Source organism: Scatophagus argus, chromosome 19 (assembly GCF_020382885.2).
Source record: "Scatophagus argus isolate fScaArg1 chromosome 19, fScaArg1.pri, whole genome shotgun sequence".
Classification (NCBI taxonomy): domain Eukaryota; kingdom Metazoa; phylum Chordata; class Actinopteri; family Scatophagidae; genus Scatophagus; species Scatophagus argus.
Genome location: NC_058511.1, coordinates 19,843,405 through 19,868,465, shown reverse-complemented (window position 1 = coordinate 19,868,465; position 25,061 = coordinate 19,843,405). Strand labels below are relative to the sequence as shown.

Here is a 25,061-nt window from a genome sequence, read left to right as displayed (position 1 = left end):
TTCATGTTATTACTGGGTTGGCACGGTGGTGCACTGTCGCCTCATAGCAAGAGGGTTCCAGGTTCGAATCCCGGTCTGGGCCCTTCTATGTGGAGTTTGCATGTTCTCCCTGTGCCTGCGTGGGTTTTCTCCGGGTACTCCGGCTTCCTCCCACAATAGCAAAAACATGCACATTAGGTTAATTGGCTACTCTAAATTGCCCCTAGGTGTGCTTGTCTTTGTGTGTTGGCCCTGTGATTGACTGGCGACCAGTCCAGGGTGAACCCCGCCTCTCGCCCGTAATCAGCTGGGATTGGCTCCAGCTCCCCTGCGACCCTGACGGATAAGCGGTATAGAAAATGGATGGATGTTATTACTGCTACTAATACAAGCTAAGAAACTGTCTGTGGGTGATTATGAAACTACTGAATGCCATAGCTCATGTTACCAATCGCCAGTAGCTGAATGCAAGTGGTGAGAAACATGAACTTTTAGTAGTTGTTAATGGAAGTGGCTTTCATACAACAAAAAAACTGCCATACTGGCAAGCTAGTCTTGTATGGCCAGACTTCATTTTAGCACTGTACCGACCTGTCCTTTCTTTCTGTCAATTTTTCCACCATTAGCACTCATTAACTCTGTTCGTCTCCATGCTGTTATTGTTGTTATTGTCGTGTCACATGTTGATGCAACAGAACAACACACCTCTAAATGATTGCATGTTTGTGTGGTATTAAGTAAAGCCATCAAACTTTCAGTTGAGCAAATTGCTAATTGCTGTTGGTGAAGGGTCTCCCACCTTTGGACATTGCTGTTGTTTTATTGTCGAGGCCTTGTTTGTGATGCTCAGATACAAATAGCTGCGTTTACACAGTCAATCTGGTCAACCTGCTTTCTCTGCACTCTATTGTACTTTATGTAGCATATAGTTTATTTAGTATGTTTAGTCTATTTTTCCCACTAACAATTAGGCCTTGTTTGGTTGTTTGTTTGTTTGCTTATTTTTGACTAACCTACACTGCTGTAATGGGCTACTGGATGCTTGAATGTCCCCCGGGATCAATAAAGTATCTATCTATCTTTCTATCTATCTATCTAATACCAAGAATTTCTTAGACCACTGAACATAAAATCCAGACCAAAAACAGTGACTAAATATTCACTTAAATTACAGTTTTGTGTGTGTGTGTGTGTGTGTGTAACAATTATAAAAATTACAAAATTTTGCTACTACTGAACGATGCCATGTAACTTAGCAGAGTTGTAGTAAATGACATTATATTTTGTTATTATTATTTTATTATGTTTATAGTGATCTTTGTATGACCTTGTGATCACATCTGGCTCAGCTGTCACATGGTTGAATGTTTATTTCCAGCACTAACCTCACGATTAGCCAACAGTTGAGTGTCAGCCTTCCATGTCTCTCCACGAAACACACAAATTTCAAGACAGTGATTAAACTGATAATATTTCAATAATTTATTCTGAATTCTGAATGCTTCTAAATGCTTCAGATAGAACAGAATCTCTGTGTGTCACTGAGGCTGAAGCTGTGAGCTAGCTAGCACCGAAACAGATCTTGGGATTATTGAGTGGGTCAAAGTATTGTTTTAATCTGGTTTTTCGCTCTCTGACCCTGACTAGTGCAGGAAGGACAGATGGCTGAGTTTTGAGTTAAATCTGGGGGTGGAGGAACGAGTCGAAGGGGAGCACACTCTCTGACCATTTGTGTCACACCCGCATTATATAGTGATGTCATTGATCCCTCACATGTACAGTCTGAGCGGAAAAACCCTCCTGCTGGGAACTATCTGCACTGTTAAGAGCAGTCGACGGTCAGCTGCAGTTCATATCTCTGTATTGTTGGTCAGTCTCCTGGCAGATTCACTAGTTTTGTATTTAGTGGTTTTCTGAGAGGAAATGCCAACAAAGCTCCAAATCAGAATACTGCTCCATTCCAAGGGTTCATTGCTATAAAAACAAAAATCCAATGTGCTGTTGCCCAGGGCCTGTATTTATGACAACTGAACTTGATTGCTGCAAAGTGAACGTTTTAGTAAAGAATAAGAGAGTGAGTCATAAAGTAGAAGCTACCATTGCGGATAAGACTATATTAAATCATTATACCAAATTACATGTATACAATTATTGGCTCTTTTGGATTAGATTTTATTTGTATAGGCAAATAACCTAGACTTAACTTAACCTAACTTCCTCAAACTATATTTATATATGATTTGGGTACTTTTAAGGGTACTGACCAAAATATGTTGGTGCTATCATGCACAGTCATATGAAATTAGTCTGTGCCAAATTTCAGTCCCTACCTCAGCTTTTGCAATAGCCAGCACTCAACCGCTGACTGTCAAATTCCTCACCAACATGATATTAAGTATGGTAAGACAGTAGAGATTTTTTACCTCTGAAACCTTAATAAGAAGGTATGTGAACTTCATGTTATCTATGGGAATATGTTACTGTTACGCAATATAAGTAAGCGCTATGGTAGAGTCAACAACACAACAGTCAAGAGGCGAAGTCCCTCCCCTTCAGGTATCCCCAATGGGATATAACCTGGAAGAATGTGTATGGAAGGTAATATTTTGAATTGTTCCATGAATTATACATGTGATGGTTTTCAATTTAAAAGATCATTCTACAGTTCAAGAAAGTCGCAGTTTGTCTTAAAGATAGTGAAGAACCTTTTAGCTTTGTGTGAAACTGTGGTTGCTCACAATATACAGTATGCCACCAGCACCAATATGGCCACCATCTTGGCACAGAAAAGTATTATAATAGGTGAAAATGAGTACAAGTCTGGTCATGTTCACAGCTTCAGCTATGAAGAAGGAGCAATAGAAGGAGGAGAGAGGAGTCTTGTGAGGGATGCGGAATTGCCTCCACAAGGTTTCAGACATGGGTTTCAGTAAGCCACTGAACTGGTTAGATTGACTTCATTTCCGTTCCATTCTTGTAAATGCAACATCTCAGAAACTGGAGCAAACATTCATTAGGATTCAAGGATAGACTGACTAGAATTTGTTGGTCAAAGATCAAGGTCACTGTGCCGTTTTGCCATAACTCAAGAATTCTTGATTGTTGAGTGTAATTGTAGTTACAACAGAAATTACACACACACACACACACACACACACACACACACACACACACAAACACAAACACATACTTCGATCAGCCAAAACATTTAAACAAATAAATAAAACTGCATTTTTAAAAGTCAAGGTCTTTACTATTTACTATTACTTGCAAACGGGCAAAATGTTAACTACTAATTGCATTATCCAGTTGCTCTTGGTTAGATAAGTGCATTGTGTTATACAAGAGCAACATTATGTTGTGCCCAATATATATGTAAAAACTATCCACATAAGAATGTGTGCTGATCTGGTGTAGCCTGTTGACCTTTGTAGCAGAACAGTGTGGTATTTTGTAAAGTAAGCCTGTTAAAGCAAGCTCAGTTCAAGCAATTTTGTGACAAATGCAATTTTTTTTCCCACATACCCCCTACACAGATCCCATTTTGGGAACCATGGCTGTGTACAGTTATTCCATGTGTGTGACAGACTGACCAAACCTTACAGGAGCTTCTCCTTTTTCTGGTATTTTCCTCTATGTCATCTCATCTTTGCTCATCATTATGTATATTTGTACATCTTGTTGAAGCTGAAACAGTAGGTTAGTCAAGAATTCTGCAGAACACAAAGCCACTAGTCTTGTCCAACCAATTTAAAGAGTATTTCCTTTGCAAAGATGTAAAATACCAAAAATACGTTTGCGGGGTACACATACACACAGATATAGAATTACATGAGTAACTTGTGAAAGAAATAAAATCTTTAGTAGAAAAACATGTTTATCTGTGTGTTGGAAGCTCCTGCAGAGCATAATAGGACTGTATAGTAACGCAGGCATTCTTAATGGGGCTGTGAGTGCTCATACAAACAGAGGGCAGAGATGACCCAGATAATAGGGAATGAACAACAGGCGGTGTTGTAGCTCTGAGCGCTCAAGTTAATTTTAGTGCAATCATGCCCTGCTTCATTTCACAAAGGTAATACGGATTTAATTTTTAATGTTTCCATTCTCACGTGGGTTCGCGCACTGCAGTCAAAGTTAGATTTTTATCTGAGTGCATCTGTAGGCTGTGACCTCTTGAAGAGATTCTGATGTTGCTTGTCTGTGAGCATGTAATGAGCTCCTTGAGGGAAATGTTTACATTTCTAGAAACATGAACTATTTGAAAGCTGGTGTTTGAAGCAATTTGCGCATTATTTATATGCACCATGAATAGAATTACTGCATAATATAATTGAGCGCTTTAGAAATTAGGAAGGTTTTGTCCCCTGAAATTACAAACTAGGTTTTTAATGTTGACAGGTGGGCACAAGCAGTTACATTCCTTGTATACTTAAATTATCAGCCGCTTTCCAGGAACTTACAGGATGCGTTAATTATTCCCACTTATCAGCCATAGTGACACTGACTTCCAAACCGCATTGCGAGCTTATGGATGAAAAGGCATCAGTGACTCACTGGCTAAGCACTGTTTTAAAGGGTGTTATTCATAGCTGTCAAGTAGTTGTGGTAATTTGATTTAGTTGACACGCTGTGGAAAACCGCTGAAACCATATCTCACCGCAGAGTTAGTGTGAGTGTAAGAGTAAGAGTTTGGTCTAGACCTGCTCTAATTGGAATGCGTCATGAGACAGCTTTTGTTGTGATTTGGCACTATATAAATAAACTGAATTGAATTGATTTGGAGCGCTTTGTCAGTCCTCACATGATCACATCTTCATTGAACTAAAGGAGCAGTACACTTAATATGCAATTGAGACACTGTTCAGTGGTATTCTTGCTTACCAGCTCACCATCTCAGTCAGGCATAGGTGGTTGCACTTCAACATAAGTGTCCACTTTGTGAAACAAGACTGTCCTCCCTGGGGTGAGCATGGATTTTTATTTATTTATTTATTTTTTGCGTGGAATTTATTTTGATCATACATTTCGGTTAAATAAATCTCAAAACTACATTTAGTTCCACAGTAGCAGTTGAAGTGCTGCAACTAAAGATTATTTTTATTATTTATTAATTCAATTAAAACTATTCCTGTGCAGCAAGAGACTATTATTGCCATTTCAGGTGCATTCACTGTCATTTGTATGAAAATTGAAACGAAAATAAGGCCCAAGGTAATAAGTTAATTAATTAGAATTGTCCTTTAACTTGAGCACATGCTTTACCTCCACTCAGCTGCATCTGTCTGTGTCTGTGAGCAATTGAATGCATCAGACCTTATAGTAATAGTTTACCAGTACGCATACTGTGTATGTACTTTGTATGCAGAGACACAAGTCAAGTCCTGTTTAGTGACTGTAAATTAGCTGGTCATGAATACATACACTTAGTATAAGTGCATTCTTGTTGTTTACTCATATTTTGAATTTTTTTGTAATTCTAGTGCATAAGTTCACTTATTAGCTTCTGGGAATCTGTGGTTCTCCACCCTTGTGTTGTAAATCCACCCAAGAGACATTTATGTCTTTTACAACCTGTAGTTGCGAGACATGTTTGCTGCTTGCATGTGATCGTGAATGAGTCAGGAAGGTCACTCAGGTTATCAAGCGGTCACCTCCCATCACAGCTGTTTTGTCTGAATTAAGTCCACCACTTCCAGCCATCTGAACAGCAAGATTCAACTTGTCAGCTGTCAGTGAGGCTGATTTGACCCAAACGTGAGAAGGTTTTGCTACTTGTTGGTTCACTTTTTTTTCCTGGTTCAACAAACCACTGTCTAAACAAACAAAGAGGTTTATATGCACATTACAAGCATCTTGTGACGTTAATACGAGTGTGATATAATTGCCTTTATTAACTAAGATGAGATGCAGAAAGATGGTGTGGTTGTTAGCGTGAAGTAGCAGCGTGTTTTGATCATCATGTGATCAACTGCTGTCCACCTTTGGTTGATAGAGGAGACTCTTCTGGTGAGTTATCTATTTTTTTTTTTATTTTGAGAACTCTTGGTCATTCTAAAATGATTCTACATTGATAATTTTTCTATATGTTGGTTACATTTAAGGTTCAATACAGTGGAAATTGTAAATGCATTGATTCGGAAAGAGGTCTGGATGCATTCCAGTGAGGTCAGACTTGAGTCACCAGGCCATTGACCCCTGACTGACCCAAAGTTGTCCCTCCAGGGAGGGATGATGAATGGACTGAAGGCCCTGGGAGTGAACAGGTCATCCTGTCCTCCTTGCAGAGAAACTCCGAATAATGTCTGTGTTCTTTCCACGCTTTAATTTGGGGGCAGCCGTGGCCTAGAGGTTGGAGAAGCGGCTTGTGATCAGAGGGTCACCGATTCGATTCCCCCACCAGACGGGCAGGAAAAATTTGGGTGTGGTGGAGTGATTTATGCGAAAAATGCTCCCCCCTCCATTAGCCGGCTGATGTGCCCTTTAGCAAGGCACTTAACCCCCCAATATGCTCCCCGGGCGCTTGATGCTGCCCACTGCTCCTGTGTGTGTTTCACTGCATGTGATTTGCCGAGTGTTGCATGTGTGCGTTCAACTAAGGATGGGTCAAATGCAGAAGACGAATTCAGTGTATGTAAAAATATATATACTTTCAATAAAGCTGATTCTTCTTCTTAATCAGAATTCTTATATCAACTGAAGCTTAAATTTAGCAACACAGAAAAAACTTGAAGTGCCCATACAGTACAAGCCACCTTCCAAATTAGTGCACAATTGAACTGAATTTCTGGAAGAATTGGCCAAAAGAAATTCCAAGTTAACTTTCATTTCCAACCTCAAAGTACTTAGTATGCACTGTCAGTCTCAGGTGGTGTAATGTTAACATGTCCCAATACTTTTGTCCATATAGTTCTACTGCTACTATATTCCTCTTCTTTATAAATTAATTGGAGTATTTTTCATTAGGTCTATCAGAAACAAATGTTTTCCATTTACTCTTTCACCCTACTGATGCCCCCTTTCTCCAAGCAACACAGATATGAAGCCGTGTGTGTGTGTGTGTGTGTGTGAAGAGAAAGTGGCTGTTTTTCAGGAGTGAGCAGGTTAATAAGTATTCTCCAGGGCCGCCTCGCAGAGCCATGTGAAAAGCTAGGGCTTGGCATTTCTTGTTTTTGAACAGAGTCCTGAGTTCCAGAAGTTTGCACAAAAGGCCCTGTTGCCTAGCTGCGTGTGAAGAGCCTCACTGTGACTAGCAGGCCTGCTTTGTGTGCATGGCTCTGTGAGTGAACTGGATCTTCTGGAGAATCAACTGGAATGCAGTTGGGGAGAGAGAATTCCCCCCTTCGCTTAATCTTATTCAGTTTTCAGCTGGCAGGAGGGAGTATTTCAAATGTTACCATAGTGAATTATCACCCTTTTCATCTCAAGTGAATTGACCTCTGTGGGTGACGGTTTTCGTGCATTCTTTGGCATTCCACTTTGTGTGGTCTAATTTGAAAAATTTGGAGATGTTTCAATGATATTTGTCAAACGCAAACCTTGGTTCATCTTTGGTATGTGTGTGTGTGTGTGTGTGTGTTGCAGTTTACATTTGCAGCATATGTTTTTGACTTTGTGAGCAGTAATACAAGATACTGTGTGGCATTCTAGTTTAATCACAAAACCTTGACAAATGAAAGCACTAAAAAGTCACAATGCTATCAGTGTAAACATAAGATCCTAATATTACACTGCAATTCTTATTATTATTTTTAAAAAGACTGCTTGAACACAGCTCACTGATCCTATAGTGACTTCTGACCTTTTTCATTGCCTGAGTCAGTCAGACCGTACCCTCCACACCATTTCCACCACAACATTTCATCTTTGGCCATCTTCTTTTCAGTGAGCGCTCTGTAAAAAAAAAACAACAACAACAACAAAAAAACCAAAACAACAAAACATCACATCAGTCAGTTAGTGAGGCCGAACACTGCCACCAGACAACCAGCTGCTCCCCTGTGCATAGACAGACAGTCACTTCATTTCCATCCAGTAACATTTATTGTAAGCTACACAGAGAAAATGTACAGCTTTGATGTGAGTGTTTCAGTGTAGTCAGTCGATGACTGTCTGTGTATGTATGCATGTATCCATCTTTCCATTCATCCATCCATCCTTCCGTCCCTTATGGCTGCAGTGGTTTGCGATTTAATAATAAACCACAAATCCCAGACAGTATTATTATTATTAGTATTATTGTTTGAAATTTTAATCATCATTAATTAGTTAGTTTGGTTACCACAGGATAACAAACTGTAAATACTGTAACTATAGCATCAAGTATCTATCATCAGTCCATCTGGTCTTTATTGTTTGATGTATTATTTGATGTGATTTGATGTTTGATGCCTAATATTATATTTCATTATTTAACTTTATTAATTTATCAGTTCTTCAGTACTCTATATTCATTGTATTTTATTTATTTATTATTTTTGACTGCTGTAAAAACAAAGGGATTGCTTGTGTTAAGTCCTTTGAGATGTGGTGTAAGAACTGAATGAATTGGTTGAGAAGCTGTATATCGTACAGCCGTGTTTTGTGATTGAATTGAGATGAAGAGATAATGACTTGTAAAAAAAAAAAAAAAATCCATCTCTCTCTCTCTGGATTTATCCATGTGTGCCTACGGCACTGTGAATCAGTCTTGTTGAAGTCTGCATTAGTACAGCGTTGTCTCATTCTCCGCTGTGTTTCCAGTAATGAAACACACATTAGAGGGACTGTCATCACAGATTAGAGTCTTGGGATCAGATAGGACATGTCTCTTCCTCTGCACAGTGGAGCTGTACAGTCAGTGTTGAGTTGAAAATGCTGTTTTTGTCTCAAGTTACCACTTTGATATTTATAGTTCTCACATTTAGTTACAGCTCTTAGTAAAAGAGAGTCAAAATCCTGATGCCACAGTCTGCTCACGTTCAGTTTTCCCTCTACAGCAGTATGCATATCATACGTCATATTAAATATTTGCCTTTTATCCATGACAACCGCTAATATCACCTTTCCAACTTTTCTCTCTGCTGATGTTGCCCCTCCCTATCCATTCTCCTTGCTCGCAACTCGTTGCAGGGAAAGACTATGGTTTGGGTTAAAATACTACTTTGTACAGGTTAGAGGACCTTTGTTGTCATGGTTACAATGTAATGTCCTTCTTGGGAGCTTGGCGGTTTTCTTGGGAGTTGGGAGACAGTTTGAAAAGTGTGGAAAATGTAGAGGGCATGTATATTTACATCAACTTTTTGCACATTTTGGAAACTTTTACATCTCAAACAGAGGACTTAAATAAAAATAAGTCATAACTGGAACTGAGCCATTGTTAATGCTGTGAGGATAAAAAAAGAAACTGATACTGCTCATCAGGACATAACATGGCTTGAATATTTCATTTGTGTAACAAACTCATTCTTGATAATGTTATTTCAGTCAAGGTCAACTCAACTCCCTTTACCGGTCTCTCCAGCATAGTTATGATCAATTAAAATGCAGGCAAATCTTGTGTTTGGGCCTGGATGTGATTTTTTTTTTTTTTTTTTTTTTCCGCCACTTTCAAAGGGGGTGCATTTGAAAACCACTGGTTCAAGGATCATGCACTACCACTGAGGTTCACAGAGGGGATAAGAGGCACATGCAGGTCTTTAATAATCCCTGGCATCATACACCAACATTAATCCAGTTAATTGAGGGCAACAACTGGATGAACACAAGACTGTGAGAACCTTGGCTGCAGCCTTAGTGTGTGTGAGAGAGAGAGGAAACCTCCTGTGGTTGTGATGAAAAGCCTTCTCACAGAAATGTTGAATATGGTTAATTTGAGCAGTTGTTTATTTGTTCTTCTTCTTCTTCTCTTTCCCCACATTTACAACAAACATGCTGCTGAACAACAGAAAATGGATTCTTGAATTGTTTGCTGGCAGTCTGTCAGCTTTTCAGAATGACATACATCTGATTTAAGAGCACATATGTAAGTGGTCCACTTTAAGTTGAAAAGATCAGATTCCATGTCATTTGTGCTGTTCACACTCTCATGGGGAAAAAAAACAACACATCAGAGTCAAATACAAGCCCAAAAAAATAAGTGAAAGTTAAAAAAAAGTTTTGCCACATTGAATTTGATGTAATTAAAATTTCTGAAATTTTAAAAAATTCTAATGAATAAAATAACATCTACGGTAATTTAGATTCATTACTGATTAGATCCACTGTGATCCACTGTGTTTGTTTACAAAATGAAACATAAAATGTCTGATAGTCTCTGCTCTTCTCCCGGGAATTGTATTGGAATTTCTTGATGAAACTGGTGTTGAAGTCTTATTAAGAGACCTTTTGATGTGTGCCTGTGTTGTTGTGTATTCTCAGAGAACAGAGACACTCTGCAGAAAGCTCAACCTCAAGCTCAACAGTTGAGAAGTTATTCTCCTTCCCCTGTGTACTGTGTTCTTACTGTAGCATGTTTGCTTGTGTGGAGCTTAGTGAGTATGGATTATCCTGGCTGCAATTCCAGTTAAACAGTCAATAAACACCTCATGGATCATAAAATGTAATTTCTGATCTGACAAAACCATGTTCTATATGCCTGAATAATTGAGACCTCTGACGGCACAAATGATATGTAATTGCTCTTTGGTCCTCATGTCAGGGCATGCTTAGAGAGTCTGTTTTTACTCAGATTACCACCTGCTCATTTTATCACTCTGACTAGCAATAAAAGAAGTCGACATGAAAGAATCCAACTTATACAGACTTGGAATATTTATAACATTCACATGACAGACTTTTCTGTCTGCCTACTGTAACTGTCATTGTCATTGCATGTGCTCTGTGGGGGGTTTGTAAACAGCTCTATGGATTTTTTTTGTAAACAAGGTTATATTTATATTGACTCTTCCTCACTAAAATGTACTGTGTTGTGTCCAGAGACAGACTAAACAATTAAAAACAGCTCCCCATGTCACACTTCAGACATTTTTTAATTGGATGAGTCTCTTGCTTTGCAGTTGTTCCATAACCCGTGCACACACAGCTACAAATATGAAAACACATAATGAAACTTTGTCAACAAGAGAAATTTGTTGTTGCAAATTGCTATAGAAAGCATCTCCAAATTGAGACAATGAGACAGGCAAAACATAAATATCAGTGTCTGCACTGCAACACTGCAGGGGTGGGTGTTTACTGGGACCAAGGGTGGTGTTCACATCCCTAAAGGACCAGAATAAGGTGTGTCATCACGAGTAAAAGGTGTACAAAATGTTAGCAAAATATACTAAAAGTATCAAAAGTAGGATACTGATTATTACTGTCTGGTTTAATCTATAACAGTGCATCATGTTTTGTAATTATTTCCCAGACCGTACATAGTTAACATCACTGACACCTTAAAGATCAACTTACTTAACTTTGCAGTTGTGTGCACTTGTGTTTTTTTTTGGGTTTTTTTTGTGCAATGAACAATGGTTAGCACCATTCCAAACCACATTTTGTTCTCCAGCTTAAGTGATTTTGACAATGTGCATAAATCCCTAGCTTGTTAAATGTTGTCTGATCATGTTTCTTGCCCTGTTGTACCTATTTTTTTTTTTTGTTTTAGCAATGTCTACACTTTCCAAGATCTCAGCAGTTAGTCTGATAAAGACAGTTTTATCATTACCAGGAATGGGCCATTATCAGTTTTCATGCAATATCATGCAATATCATCACAATATCATAACAGTATTGCTCTGATAATCGCCAAACTGTCCTGAAATGCAAAAAATACAGTTAAAATTACTTAACACCATGCTCGCCTTGGGTCACATCAAACCTGACAAAATGAACTGTGAACTGTGTGAAACAGAAGTCAGACCAAATACACTTTAAAAACTTCATATACAAGCAGCTTTATTGTAAAAAGTTGAAGTTGGATTAGACAATTGACTGAAAATATTTTTTATTGAACAGCTTGTGTGTCTTACATTCTCTGTACCCCGTATGTCATACATGTCAGTGTGTTAGTAGTTGTTAAAGAGCCACCTACAGAGCTGAAGCACATGAAGAAAAGTGTTTCATCTTTGTTAGTTACATAGCCTTTGTCGCTTTCTGCACGTTACAACTCAGCACCCATAAGCTAGCTGTTAAAGTTGTCACGACACCAGAAGTTTAAACTTTTCTAGACTTCTTTCGATTCCACGACGAAAAGATAATACGCAAAATACGATAATCTTTTCTTTTTTTATTAATACCATGCATGCAGTGCTGGTACAGAAAAAGTTACTGAACACATACAAACACATTTTGGGTTGAGAATCTGATTGGAGATCTGTTTTTTTAAACAAGCGCTACTTTGGTACTATTGATTGCAGATATCCTTTTTGATGTGGTAAATGTGGTATTGAAGTATGGCCATTTTTGACAACGTTACTACACTTTAGTAAGTTGACTGTGAGCAGAGTTAGATTGAAGCTAAGGTCCTTTAGTCTCTGTTGGACCAGTAGAAAGGTGCTCCCTCATCTTAATGAAACTACTAATGAAGACAGCAGTGTTGTGCTATGTTGCCCAAAAATTAAAACTAAGCTGAAACTTAACCACAGTGTTGCTTCCAAAAGAATGTTTAACCTGTCAGACCAGCATGCCTCTGATCGTAACTGGATCAGATCGTAACTCTGATCCGTAAAATGGAAGCAGTGCTTCGGGTTTGAATATAAAACCCAAGTTTTCCTTGAACACAGTTACCACTGGTTTGTCGAAAGGTTGCTGGACTGCCTCTGTGTCTCTGTAAATGAGAGGATTATAACTGGAATTTAAGAAGGAATGGATTCACAGGAACTTCAAAATGTCGATCTGTTTTCCCAACCAAGATGTTCTAACACATTTTCACAGCTCTGGCTTGGGCCCAGGGCTGTTGTGTCTGAAGGCTACAGATAATGCCAGCAGTCAGGCTGCGCGTATGATAAATCTACAGTACCTTGAAGCAAACTGGTAGATAACATGAACTTGTGCGGAGACTTGTGAAGTGATTAGGTAGGAATGAAATGCACTGAGCTTCTGGAGTGTGAGATTTTGTGTGACCGCTCAACATCTATGTGTATTTTAATGATTGTGAGAAATCACATGAGACACTTGAGGCATGGGAGCGTTTTTCCTTTTAGTCATTCTACCTTCCCTGTGGTTAGACCAAAACCACAGAAGTGTGTCACGGAATAATTCATCAAAACAAAGTGTGTCAGTGCTGTTTGAGGTGGTTACGACTGTGTTGTTTTTTTTTTTTAATGCTTTGCTGTGTGTAAAAGACTTGCTTCACAGTACAGCAGGCCTTCTGTCTCTGACCAAATTTGACCCCTCTTTTTGGCTCTCACCGCGGATTATTTCTGTGCAGCTCACATGATCCCCAGAGAACTGTACATGAGTTTAACAACCTGGGACAGTAAGGATGTCAGTCCGCTCTATCCGTTCTTCCCTGTTTTCCTGTTTGCCAGCCTACTATGAGTGGAGCAGATGTTGGTTAGTTTTCACTCCATGTGTTTCCTGTTCTCTTCCCAGCAGCAGAGAGGATGAAGGGGAAGGAATCCTGGTAGTTGGTGGAGTTTGTAGCAACAGAAAAAACAGCAGCACTGGCGGTCTTTCCAGCTCCTGTTTGACAAGTCTGTCTGTGGAGCTCACCATTAATAAGAGGACACTGGAGACCATCACCACAGCTGCCCTTCCCAGCATCTGGAGCAACGTGTCTGACTGTGACAGCAGCATTACTTGCCCTGCTTCATGAGCCAGCAGGATGCGGCTGAGGTCCTCGCACTCTCCGAGCGCCTCCTCGTAGCTTCACACAAGGGACAAGCTGACAATGTGGTTCAGCTTATCAATAAGGGTGCAAAAGTAGCCGTCACCAAGGTTAGTGAGTATGCTATACTTTTTTACATTTGTTTTGTGTATACTTTTCCAACAAGGCCCAAGAGTGGGAGTAGGAGCTGGTTGATCATGTCTGCAATTTTATTTAATTTAGAGATATTCACAGTAGATAAATCAGGGACAATTTTGGATGTTAGCCATGTGGCTCTAGAGCTGACACTGGTGATCTTTATGCAAAACTTATTGCTTTTGATTTGTCCTATGGTTACAATTAATTCTACATAGATTACAATAAATATGTGTAAAACAAATTACATTCTATGACATACTTGTGTCTAGTGCTAATTGTTAGCATGCTAACTTGCAAAACTAAAAATATAATAAATATTGTGTATTTATTCTCTTTGAATGCACATCCTTCCCTTATCCTTGTATGCTTTGCACCCTCTATATCCTGTTTGCTGCTGTAATACTGCAATTTCCCAGTTATGGCACTAATAAAGGATTATCTTATCTTATCTTATTTTATATTATACCCTCTTAACATTAGCATATTTAAGTGAGAGAAGTGCTGCTTTTAAACACAGCCTCACAGAGCCACTAGCATGCTTGAAAAATATTTGATCAGCTATCAAAATAATTACAGTACAATTACAGCAATTACTGTACAATTTAAATACTTTGCAGTTCGATGACAAGATTTGGACCTCAATCGATCAATAACACTACTAAATATCCACTAAATAAATATACCAATATTTGGTTCTAAGAAACCCGGGTGAGAAATCAGTAAAAAAAAATCAAAAATCAATCAAAATCAAATAAGAAAAAAACAAAAATCCACTGAGATCCTCCTTTTGATGCTTCATGTGTTTTTTTTTTTATCCGTATAAGATTTATTAATCTGTAATTGATGTATATAGTTAGGACTGATAATTTAGCAACTATGGTCAGCAATGACTGAAATGATGAATCAGTTATCAGTTGGCAATTCATTTTGGATTGACTAACTTAATCGACTAATCATTGCATCTCTAATTATAGTGCAAGACATTTCTTTGTTGTCCTGTTTCTGTGTGCCCAGTTGCAGTCTCAACTGATAAAGCTTGTGAATTCATTCTGTCTTGGTGAGCCCTGGTGACTTGTTGACCTGATTTCTCTCATGGTGAATCTGCTGCTATGGTTGTCCTAAATCAGTTCACAAGCTTTGGCTTTTTTGTTAGCAGCCTGTACTTTAGTGTTTTTGTCTTTGTGTATTTTTTTTATCCACATATCCCTGAGTTGTAGTGTGAGAGTGTATGGTTGTTTGTCTTTGTGTGTTGACCCTGCGATTGACTGGCGACCAGTCCAGGGTGAACCCCGCCTCTCGCCCGTAGTCAGCAGGGATAGGCTCCAGCTCCCCGCGACCCTGACGCATAAGTGGTATAGAAAATGGATGGATGGATCCCTGAGTTGTGTGACTCGTGGATATGGTCTAGTGAATGTAACCTTAGGGCCTGAATATACTGCCGGTCGGATGTGTACACAGACAACTGCAGACACCACGGACACGTGCTACTCCTGCTTATGCTACTCCCTGGAGTCCACTTGGAGGAAGCATTTCATACATGCAAAGACATATACCATGACTTGTTACAATGGAGATCACAATAAAATTGAGTTGAGTGACACCGAGGTCCACACAAAGCCTACGTGTAAATCCTCGTGCACTCACAGACATGGAAAGTATAATTCAGGCTTTTTTATCTGGCAATTCCAGTTTTTTATCTTTCGACTGCAAAGATTGGAGCTTCAAAAAATAGGCAGTTTTCCATTGTTTGTGGGCAGATCTGTTCAGTCATTGTGAAGTAAGTAAATTTGGATTTGCATCATCTGCATCTGAATAGAATTCCAGCAGCTCTACATTCAGTCAGGGGAATAATTTACAGCAAATGTATTCACTCCCACTGAAGTGTTTTGAGGAGACACTCTGGTTGCCCCAGGCTGTTTCAGTGCTCTCATCATTTTAATGAAGTGTGGGTGTTGTGCAAGGATATGTTAAGACATCTTTCCTTGCTCTAATTAGCAGCCATTCCTTTATGAAAATATGTTTTTTATTTCTGCCAATTAGTCTGCCAAAAGTCACTAATTTTAGGATTGGTTTTCCTCAGGTAAGAGTTACTGTGCAGTTCTATTCCACACAAGAAAGCAGTTACATGGCTTTCGAAAAATCCATTGCAATGAGGCTGTCGGACTTGGTATGGTTTTAAGTGTTTTGATATAACACCAATTCGATGCCTGATTTTTAATATCAAAGCTGTATTTTTTAATGCCCTATTTAAGTAAATATTAACCTTTGACCCCCAAATTGTCAAATTTTACCCATAATCATGAGCTCTCAACTGCACTCTGTCCGATACTGGATTTTTAAGGCTGATTTAGCTCTTTTCGTCCTGTCTTCATTAGTGGAAAACTTTTTTTGAGTTGACGTTACAGGGATTTTGCTTCGCTGACAATGACACCGAATAAAAAAAAATGTAAAAACTCTGTAAATATATAAATATGAAAATACAAAACAGTTTCACCAGCTGAGATTGAAAGCAAGTTTGAATCAGCTCAGTGTGAATTCACCCAGCATACATTTTCCATGCTGAGCAACCCCCAGCAGCAGTTGGCAGTGTGTTGTTTGCACCCAGATGTTTAAACCCTATCACAGCTGAGCCGCTGCTTGGCCAGATGGATCACACTGATACAGCTTTCAGTCCAGGAGACACACACACACACACACACACACACACACACAGTCTATTGATGCCTTATTGCATTATTCTTTCATCCTAGCACTCACATCTCCTGGAAGCACATCAGGATTAACCAATGCTGTGACCATTTACTCTCATTTTGTCACCATTTCAGGATTGTGACTAAACTAAACTAACTAGGAGCAAACTAGAAGACTAGAAAATTGTGTTTGGCTTGTATTATCCCCTTTTGTTTTCACAGAAGGAAACAAAACTTTCCATTTCACTCCTCACCTGTGAAACCTGATCTGCCCTCTCTCCCCCCCAGGGAGAGGAAGAGGGAGTCAGATGGTGCCTGGACACAGAAAAGAGGTGACCCATGGCCAGATTATCATAGTTTAGCCATGTCAGTAGTGTTGTCTGTTAAACACGGACATACTGATGCACATTCAACCCATGCTGGACTCAGATATGAGTCAGCTGTCCCTCTGTTTGTCTGTTAGTAGAAAATCCAGGCTGCAGTGTAGTTCTTGCACTTAATTGAAGAAAATTGTGGAGTAATGATGGGTTTAGAAAGTTTCATCTACATTTTTTTCCATACTCAAAATGCTCCCTCTCTGCCATCCACATGAGCATACTCTCTCTCTCTCTCTCTCTCTCCCCTCCCCTGCCTCTGTTTTTCTTTCCCGTCTCTGTCCTTGCTGAAACATTATTAATATTGTTAAATTAATGTAAATGTAGAGCAAGCATGACAATGAATCAAATAATAGACAAAGAAACAAAGAAAAAACAAAGAAAATCCCACCACAAAAATCCTACAGCTATACGTATAGCCTGTATTTCAGTCTGTATACTATAGCTTTCACAGCAATGAAACACAGTTGAAACTTCTTATGACAAACACTTGCTCTCTGGAGCTATGTCAGTACATTTCTGCCAGGAAGAAAGTGATATGGACACAATTCACTCATGTTATCAAACACATTTATAAAAACAGAACAAAACAAAACAAAGTGAAACTTTTTTTTACTACTTAAATTATGTTCAACTCCTGAAGTTGATTCCACTGTAATGTGGAGTGGTGGTTCTGGACACTTGATGAATGTAAGTCCATTATAATCTTTTAGCTCTTATAGGTTTTGGTCTCTACCAACTCCTGAAGGAAATATCTGTCTTTGGAGCTGCTAAATGCTCCACTGTACTCACCAGCTAAAGCTAGTCTTGAACTGTGTCTACTGTTTGCTGCTGAGCAGGTAGTGTAAGGTGGGTTTTTAAAAGTTTTTTCCCTGCAAACAGCTACCTTCTGTGGCTGAAAACTAAATACACTGAGCTGTAACACCTTCCACTATTCTGGGAAGGCTTTCCACAAGATTTTGCAGTGTTTCTGTGAAGTTTTTCCCCTTATCATGCAGTAGAGCATTTGTGCGCTCAGAGTGACACTGATGTTGGACAAAAAGGCCTGGCTCACAGTCTCTGTTCCAGTTCATCCCAAAGGTGTTCTATGGGTTTTTTAGGTCAGGGCTCTGTATGGACCAGTCAAGTTCTTCCACATCAAGCTCATCCAGTCATGTCTTTATGGACTTTACTTTGTGCACTGGGGCACAGTCATGCTGGAATAGAAAAGGGCCTTCCCCAAACTGTTGCCATAAAGTTGGAAGCATAGCATTGTCCAAAATGTCCTGGTCCTGTCCTGTCCTGGTCCTAGCTGAAGCATTAAGATTCCCCTTCACTGGAACCAAGGGGCCTAACTCAACCCCTGAAAAACCCTCCCATCCCAATACTTTTGTATATAGTGTAGCTTTATGATTAACCATTTGCACGTTCAGCACAAGTGAAAAACAGTGGATATGCCAGAGACATATGGCAGGCAATCTGTTATACACTCATGAGCTACGAGTGTCAGCATGTGCCGCTGGGTTGCCATAAGAGCAGAGATTATCTAGCACATCACAAAATTGCTGACTGGAGATCTTCTGCTGAAAATGTGTTGCTAATTCCAACACCCACCTGTAATTATACTTAATTAAGATTAATTAAGAAGACTGTCATAGCTGTCCTAAATTTCAGGCTACAACCAGCAGCTGATTAGCTTAGCTAAGACTGGAAAGGGGGGAATAGCTAGCCTAGCTGTTACAAAATCTGCACCTCTGAAGTTCTCTCATTGACACGTTATATCTTGTTTGTATTACAATAACTCAAGTGTAATTGTGGCAGGGTAGCGCAGTGGTTAATGCTGTCACCTCACAGGCTTCAGGTCTGAGTCTGGCTCTTGGCCCTTTTGTGCAGAGTTTGCATGTTCGATCTGTGCCTGCGCAGGTTTTCTCCAGGTACTCCGGCGTCCTCCCTGAGTCCTGAAAACATACACATTAGGTTAATTGGCAACTCTGCATTGCCCCTAGGTGTCAGTGTGTGAGCGTGTGTGATTGTCAGTATTTGTGTGCGTCAGCCCTGCAACTGACTGGGGACCAGTCCAAGGTGTACTAGACTTACCTCTAGTCAGCCGGGATAGGATCCAGCCCCTCTGCAACCCTGCACAACTAAGCGCTATAGAAAATGGGTGGATGGATGGATAGATAGATGGAAGTGTAAAGCACTTGTGGCTGATGTGCTGGACAATTTCTTGGTCAGGGCAGTTACTTGTTGTCACCATGACACAGCCAATGAGACTTCAGGATCTATATGATGACAGTGTGTTTTTTTTCTGTGTGCCCCGAGGCTGTGTAGCACTATATTACATCACCAGATATAACCCACAGCAATTGCTGTCAAAGATTGTTTCAGTTAGAATATTATCAGTCCAAGACCAGGCAAGCTTGTAGTTCTCCACACTGTTTATCTTTATAGCCTCTTTTATAATCCTACTAATGAGGTACTGACATTTATATACCATCAGTTTGTTTCCCAAAATACATTAACAACAGATCAGCGGCACTCCATGTTTCCTGGATTTAGGAAATGTGTCTAACTTTTGATGTTAAGAAGTATAATTTTGAGACACACGTATTAGTTTAATTGTATTATTTTTATTCTCTATGTCAGGTAGCTGAATGAAAAGAGACCAGATGCTAAGCCACTTTTATGTGTGAATGCTTTGTACTGGATGTGTTTGTTGTGCATCATGTGCTTTGTGTTTTATGTTATGGCACTGCACAAACAATTTTCCATGGGAACATGAACACATGTCATCTTATTGTAACAGCTACAGCAATATTACATTTGCTGCTGCTATTGTTTTGACCAGCTGTATTTGGGTATTTTGGCAGACTGCCATTATGGAAGCTAAATCCAGGATAAACAGGGCAGGGTTTCAAATGAAACATTCCTCTGCTCATGGAAAGGAATGTAGAACTGCTTTTTGGAAGGCTAATGTGATGAATGGATTGAAACAGATGTAAAGAAAAGAATGCAGTAAAGTAGGGAGGTAGATGAGGTTGGTTATGGTGAACTAAACAATGTGAGAAGATCATCGCCTCTGACTGATGTGGAGACGTCAGGAGGACAACTGCTTCAATCACTCAATGACATAATCTTGATTTCATTAGATTTTTTTTCAATCAATAAAAACAGGTGTTACACATCGAAAACAGTATACAGTCGTGGAAAAATTATTAGACCACACTTGTTTTCTTCAATTTCTTGTTCATTTTAATGTCTGGTACAACTAAAGGTACATTTGTTAGGACAAATATAATGATAACAGTAGAAATAGTTCATATGAGTACCTGTACAGGTACATACCCTGTATATTCTGTAAATTACTGTATACCTGGAACTTACTGCTTATTGCACTTCTGGTTAGATGCCAAACTGCGTTTTGTTGCATTGTACTTGTACATGTGTAATGACAATAAAGTTGATGGTTTTCTTGATAATAACCAAAATCACTTAAGTTCTTACATCAATAGCTATGGCATTGTACTGCCACAAACAGTGCTTTTAGGCATTCCATGTTTTCTTTTCTGTCTGTTAGTCACATGTTACACACAGGAGTTAGTACTTCATTGCATAACCATTGTTTCTGATGACTGCAGCCATGCGTCTTGGCATGCTCTCCATCAGCTTCTGACATTGTCCTTCTGTCACAGCAACCCATTCCTGTTTTTTGGCTTGTGGTTCTCCATTTTGAGTTTGATGATGTTCCACAGGTTTTCAGTGATTGAGCAGGCCAAGGCATGGTTCGAATGTTCTGGTTCTCCATCCAGCCTTTAACTGACCTTGCCGTGTGGCAAGGGTCATTGTCTTGTTGGAAAATCCAGTCATTCGAGGCAGCTGATGGAAGAAGAAGAGTATCCCTGTGCATGACCTGGTTCATTCGTCCTTCACACAATTGCATTTTCCCTGTTCCACCCATACTGAAACAACCCCAGATCATCACGATCCACCCCCATGTTTTACTGTAGGGGTAAGACAGTCTGGTTTGTACGCTTCTCCTTAGCCCAATCATTAACAGTCCAATCCTTGTGATCCCTAGCAAAGAGTAACCGGGCCTTTCTCTGCCTTTTGTTGATGAAGGGCTTCTTCTGTGCCCTGTGTGACTTAAGACCAGCTTCAAGAAGTTGGTTTCGAACTCACCTTGCTGAACAAGTCACATTTCTCGACAGTGCCCACTCATTTTTAAGGTACCTGGAGGTCCGACGACGATTCCTGACACAGGAACGGTTGAGTGCACGATCCTCTCGTGGGGTAGAAAGATGTTTCCTGCCTCGACCAGCTAGCCATTTGGTAGTACCATGTCCAGCTTGCTTTTTCTTGGTGTAAGAAATGGCTGTCTTGGAGATCTTCCGTTTTTTGGCTACCTGTCTCTCAGTCATGCTCATTTCCAGCAGTGCCAAGATGGCTGCCTTTGTGGCTTCACATAATCCTTTTGTTTTAGGCCTTATGTGAGAGCGGACAACTTCTGAGTTGTGCTACAGCTTGAATGTAAGCAGGAAATCACTCTAGGCCTTTGGATGTACAGTGCTGCTTATGACATGAAATAGCCTTTTATATATCATGGGAATACAATTGAGCTTAAGCGTGTCAGATAGGACATAAAGTATTATGGAATCAACTACATTTTTTGTCGTGTTCATCGTATTCTTCAGGTAATATACCTTTAGTGGTACCAGGCATTAAAATGAACAAGAAATTGAAGAAAACAAGGGTGGTCTAATAATTTTTTCCATGACTGTATATTATTCAGCACTTTAGGGCAGTATAAGTTGCCTCATAAGACACAATCTGTAAAGTTTAGTGATTGAGTTGGTTAATCTGTCACAAACAGACTTATTGTCAGTCATATTCAGGCTTGATGTGGCAGCTTGCTCACAGTAGCATTAAAGGCTGTGACAGGTCTGACCCCTGATCTTGCTGCTGAGTGCTTTGTTTTGAGGTGATATTTCAGACTTGAAATATCTATCAGAATTTCCTACAGCAGAAGTTCACAGAACAGTACTCAGCGTTTCCATCTGGTGTTTAAAAAAGTAAACTTTCCATTCACAGGGCAAAGCAACCTTTTATCATCTGCTTCCAACATGTTTACAAAGCTGCAGTGGCTGGTTATGTGTTCAGTGACTTCATTTCTAGAATGAATTCATCGAAACCCTAGTATTAACATTTAAACATTAATTTTCAGTTACACCTGTGACCATAAAGGTTCGTTCTTGACTTTGGAAATTGTTGTATGATAAAAACAGTGGAATCATAGTATGCAGAGCCTCAGCACAAATGGACACAACAATAACATAAATATGTTGTTAAATTATCCAGGAGACTGAAAGATAGAAAGATATTATGAAAGGACGCTTGTGGAGTTTTATTGTTAACAGACAATAGATACATTCGTACCTTACTTCGGTGTTGTGTCCTTAAGCTCTAACAAACATATTGAGTGCAGTTCCCGCATAACAAATTTTCAGATCTGATTTTTGGCATGGCAGTGGAATGTGCACCTGTGTGCACGTCACATCTGTGTGTGTGCAATCATAGAAAATCATAGAAAAATGGCTTCATATTCTGGGAGAGCCCAGTTTACCCTTATCATTTCTATGACACGTAAACCAAACATTCCAACTTCCACTGAAAACCAACATGCAGAGTGGAGGTGAACTGTTTTGGCTGAAGAGCCAATCTATGTTACTTACTGTTGTCTTTTTCATGTCTGTGCTCTTATGGTCTGCCTTTGGGTCAGCCCTTAACATAGAACAACTAGACCCTCAGTCACCCTGCTGGCCTGACGCCTGTTGTTTACCTGAGCTTGGCTGGTGGCTTCTCTCCAAGCCAGGCCCAGTGTAACTCAATCTGAGGACCACATAAATGCAGAGCAAAGCTGAGCCGCACCCAACAAAGCATGAATCTCCAAACACCAAGATAATACCTGGGGTGTAATGTGACTTGTGCTCTTGTGTGGGAATATGCACTGGCTCTGTAATTAAAGTGTATTTACTCGGTATAATTACAGATTAACAGAGATCACCTGGATCTTGTGTTTGAAGTTTGAATGGTTACCTACATGCTGACATCCTGCTCTGCCATTCTTCCTCATGCAGTTCATTGTGTTGGATGTAATTTTCAGGATGTCAGGATGTGTTGAGGGCTTTTGAGCTAATCCTCCCAGTGAATATTGCTCTAATATGTCCTCGCTTCTGGAAGAAGGAATTTCCCCCTGTTGACTTTCCTTATGTCATCTCACCCTCCAACTAGTATGTTTTCCATAAGTACGTTGAACAGGTTACAAAAATGTATTTCATTTCTTAAATGTAATGCATCTGTCAATGCAAATTGCTTTAGCCCAGTCAGGTTTCCATGGAAAATGATTCTGAAACGTCTCATGCTGTGATAAATTGAAGATTATAGTAGACAGTAAAAAGTAGTCACACTCCTTATGATGTTTGCAGAAGTGGTCTCTGAAAACCATGCCAGGGCTACTAATGCTGCCCAGAGATAGATCTTGGCCTTTTATCCTAAAACACACAAACACACACACACACAAGCCACATATACCAGTTGTAAAAAGGATCTTACTATATACACTATGTAGACAAAAGTACTGGGACCAAGTTGAGTGTGGTAGGGTATCCAAGCCATCAAACCAAATACAGGACAACACCTGCCTGAGACGATGATGCAAAGACCTGCTGCCCCCCTTGCGGGACCCCCTACAGTTCACGTATTGTCCCAACCACTCAAAGGACGACGCCATCACCTATTTTTGTGTTGTTTTGGTTTTGTATTTTGTGTGGCTATTGTGTATGGTCACAAGGCTTACAAACAGGGCAGCACAGCAGTTGTATGAAAGACGGTGAACAGACTAGGATAGTCATACTAGCTCAAGGTGTTAAGCATAATCAAGAACTCGTAAGTTGAAAAAGACGTTAGAAGATCATGTCAGGCTACAAGAGAATTAGCCTGACATGATTAAGCTGTATGTACCCAATACAGCTTAATTAAGCCGTATTTTGATTGTGTTGCTTAACGCTGCTTGCAAACGACCTGGGCTACAAGTAAACTGAATTTGTTTGTCGGTTAGCAATGCGGTCAATATTCTACTCCTGATGTTCAGCACTAGGCTAACTGGGAATAAGCCAGGTCTGCGCAGAATTTCTTCTCCAACCTCTAGGACGCTACTGCGCCCCAAATATGGAATTTTCTGAATTGGAGAGATTTTAATTTTATTTGAATGATTATGAACATTGATTCTGTTAACAGGATACATGTTGGGTGACTGATAGTGACATTTAGTAGTCATCTCTACTGTCTCTGCGTCATCCAAAAAAATTCCCAGTATTCATCTACAAAAGTTATTGAATAATGGTTAAGTTAGTATGAGATCATGGTTCTATTTCAAATCTTCTGTTGCTTTGTGTTACCATACCGCGAATCTGCACTCAGTTTGGCGTGCTGACACATGGATAGCTGCTTGCGCATTATAGCTTACACGCTGCTGCACACACACACTGACATGCACAGCACAGACACACAGAATGCAGAATGTGTGCCCATTAAAATGATGAGATGATTCTAGATACAAGAACTACAAAATAAACTTTTTCAGGCCAACCCCTGTATTACAAACACTAAGAAGTAACTTGACATCTTTAAAAATTGTTGTTCACTCACTTTAAGATTGTATGCATATATTTATAGATACAGTTATATATTTATCTTATAATATGCATTTTATAATTCTAAAATGCACAAATGATATTGTCAGCATGTCAGCAACTTCTGTTTTCAGTACAGTGGAGATTAATGGAAAATTGTTTGTTGTGCGAGTAATAAGTTGAATAAGCCGAACCTTTTAGCTTTGGGCCCGCCATCAGATCCTTATATTGGCAGAATGCAGAGTTTATCCTCTGCTCAGCTGACATGAACAGCTGTGCACATAGTGCACTATTCTTTTAAACCATGGATTAAGGACTTGTTTGTTTTCAGTTGACTCATTATTGAGACGGATTGTACTCTGTAGCAGATTGTCTTCGCTTGTGCCAACTAGCTATGACCACAGTAACTTACACTGCAGTG

At 39.6% G+C, this 25,061-nt stretch overlaps 1 protein-coding gene across 3 annotated transcripts in view; it reads left to right on the top strand.

Annotated features, from left to right (window-relative positions):
• ankrd6b (ankyrin repeat domain 6b) overlaps positions 1–25,061 on the top strand; it is a 47,287-nt gene that overhangs the window by 4,294 nt on the left and 17,932 nt on the right. For 2 of the 3 annotated variants that reach the window (XM_046372979.1, XM_046372977.1), the window contains exon 2: positions 13,537–13,881. In XM_046372979.1, coding sequence (XP_046228935.1) covers positions 13,756–13,881 — 126 coding nt within the window. In that variant the 5' untranslated portion in view covers positions 13,537–13,755. The remainder of the gene's footprint in view (positions 1–13,536; positions 13,882–25,061) is intronic. The other variant, XM_046372978.1, reaches the window with a different exon arrangement.